Here is an 8,715-nt window from a genome sequence, read left to right as displayed (position 1 = left end):
AAATAGTAAGCTATATTTTCATTAGAAAAAATAAGAGACCGTAACTGTTATTCTTTTTTTCAAAAGTGTCAATAAATAATAGTTTTTTTTTACCGATATGTTTTCAGTCAAAATTAAAAGTTGAAATTTGACTTTTATCCTTTGAGTCAAATATTAATGTTAAAAAAAATAATTGACAAGAATGATAAACTGCAATATAGCGAAAGTACCAGTTTGGCAGAATAAAATATAACCAAAAATCTTGGAAAATAAGGATGCTGGCTATGTTTATAGCTCCCTTATATTCTATGTTCTTTTTGATAACGAAAGTGCTGCCACGTTTGTCCGAAAAAAGGTTTCTGGGCTTGTTAAATTAATAAAGAAAACCATGAAAATCGGGATTAAATCGGTATAAATTGGAAAAATCAGGACAGTTATACGTCCCGACTTCTAAAAAAATATTCAACGTGACAATTTTCTAAAAATCGGTACTTTCCCGCCAAAATCGGAACGTTCATACGTAAGTATGTATACTTGTACTCATATTTTTAGAGATAATTGTTATAAAAAATATAATAAACGTAAGGAAAAATCAACCGGGGAAAATTGCAAGTATATCTGTTTTCAATGCCACATGTTTTTAACCAATTATACGGGGAAACCAGTTAACCGGGTTCAATTATGCGGGAAAATTTACGTGGATTTTGTATGGAATATTTTTTTTTTGACGATAAGGTAATTCAAAATAAGCGGGGAAATCAATTAATCAGGGAACAATTAAGCGGGGAAGACTTTACGATCATCGTACTACAAGCCATAGAAATAAAATAGATTTGAGTAGGAAATTTTTTGACCCCTAACACCTATTTTGAGGACCTTGAAAAAACCAACGTACATATCGGCTGCTCCATTCCAAAACACAGTATCCAATATTTTCTCGGAAAATCGGGTTTTTATAATTTGGGATATACGGTGTTTAGACGCACCTTAACCATCTTTAAAAACATTTTCGAGATAAAGCTTCTTAAACTTTTCCTTTTCGGTTGTTGTTGTTGACACTGAAAATGGCACAACGCCGAAGCCGGTTTGTCTCCAAACCAAATTTGACAAGGGATGACGGAAATTCCCTCCAAAATACTTTTAAACTTCTCTAGGGTATCAACCATATTATGATATTTGATTCAACTTGTTAATTAAATTGATTACATCTTTTTGAGTTGGTGGCAACCCTCTTCGAAAGTATTTTCGGAATAAAGCATTTTCTTTTACACCCGAATCATTATAATATTTTATTTAAAGTATTAGTTAATTAATTTTAGTTTTTAAAATAGGTAGCAACTGTCTTCGAGAAATATTCTACATCTTAATCCAGTTTAAAAACTATCTTTGCGTTCATTGAAATACGTCCAGACGATTTAGCGTGAGGAGCAACAATTAAATTTATCGAGCTGAAAGGAGCCCAACACCAACACCAATATAGAAAGGAGACTATGTTCAGAAATAAATTGATAGTTTGCCAAACAAAAGATCTTTTATGAAAAAATTCATTGACTTACAAGCTGCCGGTATTAAATTTTGGCGATTTTTACACTTCCAAGGCATTTGAATTCAAGTTTTTTTTTTTGAAGATAACAATTACCGCAAAATCTTATGACGTGCACGTTTTTTCTAAGTATTTTGTAGTTTATCCCCCTCATTCCCACCTGGCTACGACACTGCATTCATTTAATCAGCCACAACGAAAGTAGTCCTTTGAAGTACTTAACTCACTCAACTGATTTATTAAGTTGCCGACTCCGGTAATGTTAGCAGCGCCTACACCTTCTTTCGCATAACGCCACATTTTCTGATAAAATTCCAAAAAAAAAGTCCATAAAGTATTCCTAAAATGAATATATCACAATTGCTCATCAGCTACAACAACAAGTCCGGTGAGCAGAATAATCACGCTAATGTCGTAGCCGCTAAGGCAATCATGGAAGTTATACAAAATCAACTGCTTAATCTCGCAACATTCTTTACGTTTACAATAAGTTGTGGTGATAGGCACACTTGCGCTTACCACAACAATCTCATGCAGAAACTATTTCACATGTTGGGACTGTCGGCTGTGCAATTTCTGGTACGCCATACAAATTCAAAGATACATGTGTCAGGCAAAAGAAATTTTAATCTCATTCTGATTGATTCATATAAGTCATTTCGGTGAGTAACGTACATACATAGGTACTTAAAAAATCAACAAAGTTAATCGGTTATTTTTACCACTTTCCTTCCTTACCAGTGATATCGACATCGCCTCCTATATAGAGGCTAACAATTACAACGAGTACTACTATATGTTCATACAAATACGCGATCACCTTTTGCTCAATGAACTGCGTCAGATATTTAAATATTGTTGGGACAATTCTATGATCAATTGCAGTGTGCAATCGCAAGATGCGCATGGTGAAATATTTGTTCATTCATACTTACCATTCCATGCGAATTCTTGTAGCTATTTAGAGCCGGTGCTTGTAAGTCGTTTTAATGGTTCTGCATTCGTAAATCCCGAACTGTTTCCAAGCAAGTTAACCAATTTGTATGGTTGCGTTGTAAGAGCGGCGCTTTGGCATGCACCACCGTACGTTTACTTGGACACAGACTCTCGCGGTGAAAGTCGCATTGTAAGCGGCTTTGAAGGATATTTATTACGTTTGTTGGCAGAGCGATTAAATTTCACCATCGATATTAAAGTTCCTTTGAGAGGCGTCAAGTGTGGAAGTATGGCTCAGCGCGTCGTTGGACTCGACATGGTAATTATATATATATATATATATACATTAGGGTGGTCCAAAAATGCATGTGGGGAAAAAGTAAAGTCAGAATTTTTATGCTCGCACCGACTAGGATTTCTCTATACCGGAAAAAATATACCACTACATTTTTTGAAATCGAAAAGTATTTAGAGGTCGTTCAAAGCTATCAAAGGTTTCCATGTATTTTATATGGAAAAACAAAACAACTTTTCGTTGAAAGGGTGTAGAATTTTTGAAAATCAATATTTTTCGACCGGAAAGCTATGTTTGTCTTTTCAGGAGATTTCCAATAATAATAATAAATTATTTTTTAACCATTTTTCCATAGTAACTATATTTTATAGTTCCGCCAAAACCCCTATAAAGTGCCAGAAAATGCGATTAGGGGAATCATACAAAAATCTTTAGTATTAAAAAATGGGTAAATAAACAATTGAATATTGTTATTGGAGGTCTCCTGAAGAGAATCAGAGTTTTCCGATCGAAAAATATTGATTTTCAAGAATTAAATACCATTTCCACGAAAAGTTGTTTTTCCCCATATAAAATACATACAACTTTAAGCGCTTTGAGCGACCTCTAAATATTTTTTGATTTGCTTGCATCGAAAATGTCAGCCTTCGACCAGTCCCCAAGGAACCGGCCTAGAGATAGACGAAAAGTACAGTTTGGCAGTGATAGGGTGGTGTTGTCTTGCAATTCAATAAAAAAAAATTTATATAACACCACCCTGTAAATGTCCCAATCGCTTGGTCTGGCCTTGATGTAAAGTGAACATTTGAACACACGTTTACATGCGTGGCTGTAGCTCAGTGCGCAGAGATGCTTGCCACTGTTTGTTAGCTTTCAGGAGGGTCCGGGTTCAAATGCCGTCAGAAGCAACGTGGTTATAAAATGATAAATTTTTTTTTTTTTGTGTTTCCGAATTATGAAAAAGCATCTGCGGAGTGCAGAACGCAATCTTACTCCAACGAAAAAAATCTCCAAAATTGGACTAGTTCAGGTCTATCTTACGGTCAGTGTTGATTGGAGAGGTCCTTTTCCAACGACACGCCAATGCTAAAAATGGCAGTTCAAACCATTGGCAGGGGAATTATGAGGGACTAGTGCTGGTAACAATAGGGACTATCTGACGGCTAACCTAGGGGAATGACTAAAACTCCTACGCATTCACAAGTAAAACTAACACATATGCAAAAATGTATGTGTCAGTCGAGTAGGGTAGAACAGTGACAATCATTTTACCTGTCATATGATTGACAATGCTGATATAATAAGAATTTTTTTCAGTGACTATCATTTGGCCGGTCATATGATTGTCACTGATGATGAAAAGGTTCACAAGAAAAGCAAATAAGTACGAAGAAGTGCGAAGAAATCATGGATAAGTATTTTTAAAGAAACTTAAAGTGTTTTAAAATTAAACAAAAAATATTAGTAATGCTATGAGCAGAGAAATGCTCATGTTGTTTAATATGACGTCGAAGTATGATTTGTCAATGCTGACCTAAGATCCCAACAAGCATGATTATTCATTTGTGACCAATTTTTATATCATTGATGATTCACATGTATACGATTTTTTCCAAGTTTTACTCCCTCCTATAAAATTTGGGCAACTTCACGTACAAAGTTTTGCATTATCTTTATACGCGCTTTTGTACTTTAAACGATGTAGCATGAAAAGTTTAGTTTTGAGTAAAACAAATTGGAAGTTTTTATAAACCATTACAAACCATACAAATACAATTTGGTTTTTGGGGAATAAATTAGTGAGCCAAAGAGATATTTAAGAAAACTAAAGACTTTTCTAATAGATTAAAGGATTGTCTATCCAATGGTGCAATTATCGAATAATAGTATATGTGGCATTTACACTGTTTCTCTATTCGAGCGACGATATGTGGTATGTGAGGATCCCTATCAAAAAGCATTGCATGTTAAAAAAATTAAAATAAAATAAATCTAGAAAATAAACATTATAAAATAAAATAAAGGAAACATAGCAATGAAATAAAATTAAGTTAAATAAAAGAAAATAAAAAAATTAAATTAGAACAAATAAAATCAAATTAACCCAAAAATGAAATAAAATAAAATAAAATTAACTAAAATAAATTCTGTAAACCCCTAGGCCCAAAATGCCTACTGCTCAAGCTATCAAGAAAAAATCATAATTTGGTTTTATTTTTTGCATAACTTTTATTTTCTTGATTTATTTTATTTGATTTTGAACATGCATATGGAGTTTAACAATGATTCTCACATACACGCATTCATAATGCAAATATGGAAGCTTAAAAGTATTAAAACATTAAAAACATTCTGATTTTTACTATAAGAATCATAACGTTTACTGTTCCTGTTCATTTCACACATTTTTGCCATCATTTTTCGTATTTACTTTCAGGTTAATCGTCGAGAAGTTGACCTCACCTTGGGTGGCTTTGCTCAATCGTCGCAACTCTACGGTAGGCTCTCGCACGTTTCAAGCTACTATCAAACCCGACAGATAATGGCCGTAGCGAAAGCAGCGTATCGTTTAACTTCGAAAGAAATGATTATTAGCCCTTTTGATTGGCTCATTTGGCTGTTAATTTGGTTTGCTTGCACAGTTTGCCACGGTTTGCATTATCTGATGAGCAAATATTGTACCAGAGCAAGCCGTGGCAGTAAACAACCGTTCTTAAACTTTCTAGCAATAATGCTCGGCTTGCCAACAACTTATACGCCGGATGCTTCGTGCGAACGTCTTCATTTCACAGCTTGGCTTTTATTTACGCTGATTTCGCGCGCCATTTATCAGGGCATACTTTTCTCCTATATACATGGCGATATTATAGTACCACCGCCCACCGATTTCAAAGATCTTATTGACCAAAACTTTACAACTGTAATGACGGCTAGCAATCAAGTGTATCTCACCGATGTAATGCAATTAGATGCCTTGCCCTCGGTTATATTGACGTCCTCGCATGAGTTGAGTGCGTTTGAATACATTTTAGAGAAACACCAACGTGATTTCGTTGCTGTTGGAACTGTAGATATTCTATACTTATATCGTAGGGAATACAAACAGGCTGGAGTTTTTGTTGTAATGAACGATGATCTTATTGATTTGCAGATAACAATGTATTTGTCAAAGCATTCATTTCTTACGGCACAATTTGAGGCGGAAATTTGGTGGATGCGCTCGGCGGGCTTGGTGGAAGGCTGGGTCAGTAAAGTTTTGGGAAAACAAAATACGGTGAAGATAATTAACGATTTTGATGCAGATTTGGGTATTGAGGATTTGTATGCTTGCTTTGCAATACTTGCTTTGGGCTTAGGCCTGTCAATGATGGTATTCATTTTGGAATACTTGTCTCCTCGTATACAGTTTTTAAGAAGATGGTTGCTGAAGTTACATGATTGAATGTTGAATGACTCTAAGTAAACTTGCCGGCAAATTCAATTATTGGCACTACAACATTCGAGAGGGGCACTTATATCCGAAGTAGTAAAATTTCATCATTGTATTGTATGATTATTGAAAGTTAAGAGGTGAATAAAAAACGTTATTTAAATAAAGTCAATGGCACTTAAGTCATTTCATTTTGCGTTTCGATTTATTATTCTAAATCAGCTGTAACAACACCATCTGTAATAACACCACCTTATATGAATCCGCCTATAGTATATATCAAATAAGTTTTTTTTGCCTAAGGCACTCCGCACATTAAGCGCCGAATCATAGTAGTGTAATCGTTTCGGCATACTAAAGTATGAACCTTTTATGCCGAACACATGTATTTTAATGAAGCTCTGTATCTTACGATTTATAATCATGTTTTCGCCTAATCATAAAAACTTCATGAATCGAAGCGCCCAACATTTTTGTGCTGGAAATAAAAATTATTTGTCATTTCAATAGGAAATAATTGAAAATTAATAATTTTGTGCTAAAACTTGTGCCCATTGTATTAAGCCATAAGCGTTTGTGCAATATTTTATTGCAGAAATATTCGCGGAAGTGTATTAGTGAGAAAGACCGGCCAGAAAATGTGTAATGTTTGTGCCAGCAGGGAGCCAGCGGAGTGCCTAAGAAACAAAATTTTTGGTTTCTAATTTTTTAGTTTTTGCTTGGAAAGCAAAAGTATCTGCTGGTATTTTTTTTAAGGAGCAATAGTAAGAAAAAAATCGTTAAACAAATATCACCAAAAGTAAACAAAGAGTTACATAATGCTTTAAGTAGGTCGGAAACCTAGTCAAAAGCACGATTCAATAATAAAAAGTTCGATCGCCTGGAAGGTCTCTCACTCCCACCCTTCCTTTAGCCGTGAAAACGTGTCGCTTCTTTGGAAATTTACTTGAAAAACAGTACCTGATTGGTCATGCTCATTCAATCTTTTATTTAAAATGCCGAATTCCCTGCATTTGGCACCAAGAGATTTCATTATTTTCTGTTTCTCCCTAATTCTTAAGTGCAACCTTTTGTAAGGGGGCATAAAACCCGTCGCTGTCAATAGTTATCTAAACTTTTATTATTCAATCATGGGCCAAAAGATTATAGACTAAATGACGATCCGGCAAAGGCAGCCATAGATATGTATATACATTAAGGCGTATCACGAAAAAAATTTTAGCGTGTGGCAGTTTTATTCGAATACTTATGTCGAGCAAAATTTTTGGGTGTACACATTTTTTTAGGCACTCACTAAAAACAGCTAAATCGTTGTTTTTTTTGCTATAACTTTCTTATTTGATATCCGATTTTTTAAATCTTTATGGCCATTAAACATTTTTGGCCTACAAAACCGTTTTGATTTATATCTTCACTAATTTTGGAAATACTATCGCTAGATTTTGGTTTTTACACCATGAAACTAATGATTTTAAAAAACAATGAAGACCTTGCCGAAAAAGGATTAGGCTTTGTTATTAAAAAAAAGTTATAATGCTATTAAAATCCGGCAAACCCACCACTTGCAATTGCTAACTTTTGCGCTTTGATGAATAGGTATATCTATTGGTCATATACGACTGTTTCTGATATAACTACTCCATTAAAGGAGATAAGGTAGAAAAATGTTGTAGCCTGTTTGCTCATTTTAAATAAAAATTTAAAAGTTACAATTAAGAAGTCATTAACGCCAACTTTGTAAAATGTATAGCTGCCAAAAAAGAAAATTATAAAAAATGCAGTATTGGGTTAAAGCAAACTTTTATGAAAGGTATGTAACCTTCGATATAGATAAGACAGCAGTGTCCTTTCTTGTTTTTGCTTAATTTGGGTATAGCCTCAAAGAACCCATGAATATATGTAGGTTTCAGTCATGACACCGTCAGGTCGCTAGCCTTCTGGAACATGGCTGGAAATATTCTATGCACACCTATAGATGTGAATATTTCAAATTGTTAATTGCCTTGTTTGGGCTTATCGCATTTGGAGACTTTTGCACCAATATCTATTCAATTTTAGAAACTACCAGTTAAATAAGTCCTTTACCGGCTTCTCACTACAGCTGTTTCAGTTCCCATTACTCTTGGGTTTCACACCTGGACTCTTAGATGGGAAAGTTTATAAGTCTTCTACTACAAAAGTCCTTTAAGACTATTTATTAGCCTTGCGTAACTCTGTTTTGTATACGTTATGTAAGTCTTGGTGGAACAGGAAGCTGGAACCGAAAACGAATTCTGTTGGAGAGAGTGATACCAGTTCCTGTTCTAATGGGAAGATTTTGTTCGGCGCTTTACACGCGAAGGTTGCTTTCGCAAAAAGAAGTAATTAAAATCAATTTCTTAGCTCTTTCCACAATCTCTGCTGGGTACGCATGCACTTTAGTGCATTAGTATAGACTCTTTCACTTTGTGTTTATTTTTATATTATGCCCTTAAAGCAAAATCCACACATTCAACTAACACGTGTCAGTAAATTTATTTCAAACCACACCCT

At 34.6% G+C, this 8,715-nt stretch overlaps 1 protein-coding gene across 1 annotated transcript; it reads left to right on the top strand.

Moving 5' to 3' along the window:
* The first annotated feature begins 1,867 nt into the window (after positions 1-1,867).
* On the top strand, positions 1,868-6,256 carry LOC118734683. Its single transcript, XM_036464390.1, has 3 exons — positions 1,868-2,184; positions 2,264-2,762; positions 5,191-6,256. The coding sequence occupies exons 1-3, from the start codon at positions 1,868-1,870 to the stop codon at positions 6,193-6,195; spliced, it is 1,821 nt and encodes a 606-aa protein (XP_036320283.1). The 3' UTR covers positions 6,196-6,256.
* The last annotated feature ends 2,459 nt before the right edge of the window (positions 6,257-8,715 follow it).

This window comes from Rhagoletis pomonella, unplaced genomic scaffold, assembly GCF_013731165.1.
Source record: "Rhagoletis pomonella isolate Grant_MI unplaced genomic scaffold, Rhpom_1.0 Rhpom_scaffold_00002, whole genome shotgun sequence".
NCBI classification, from domain to species: domain Eukaryota; kingdom Metazoa; phylum Arthropoda; class Insecta; order Diptera; family Tephritidae; genus Rhagoletis; species Rhagoletis pomonella.
The sequence above is the reverse complement of the archived record's forward strand: the minus strand, read 5'-3'. Positions and strand labels throughout refer to the sequence as shown.

Coding starts and splice junctions, on each gene's coding strand:
- LOC118734683 (XM_036464390.1), top strand. CDS start 1,868: ATGAATATATCACAATTGCTCATCAGCTACAACAACAAGTCCGGTGAG. Junction 2,185..2,263: donor GATTCATATAAGTCATTTCG/GTGAGTAACGTA, acceptor CTTCCTTACCAG/TGATATCGACATCGCCTCCT. Junction 2,763..5,190: donor GAAGTATGGCTCAGCGCGTC/GTTGGACTCGAC, acceptor ATTTACTTTCAG/GTTAATCGTCGAGAAGTTGA.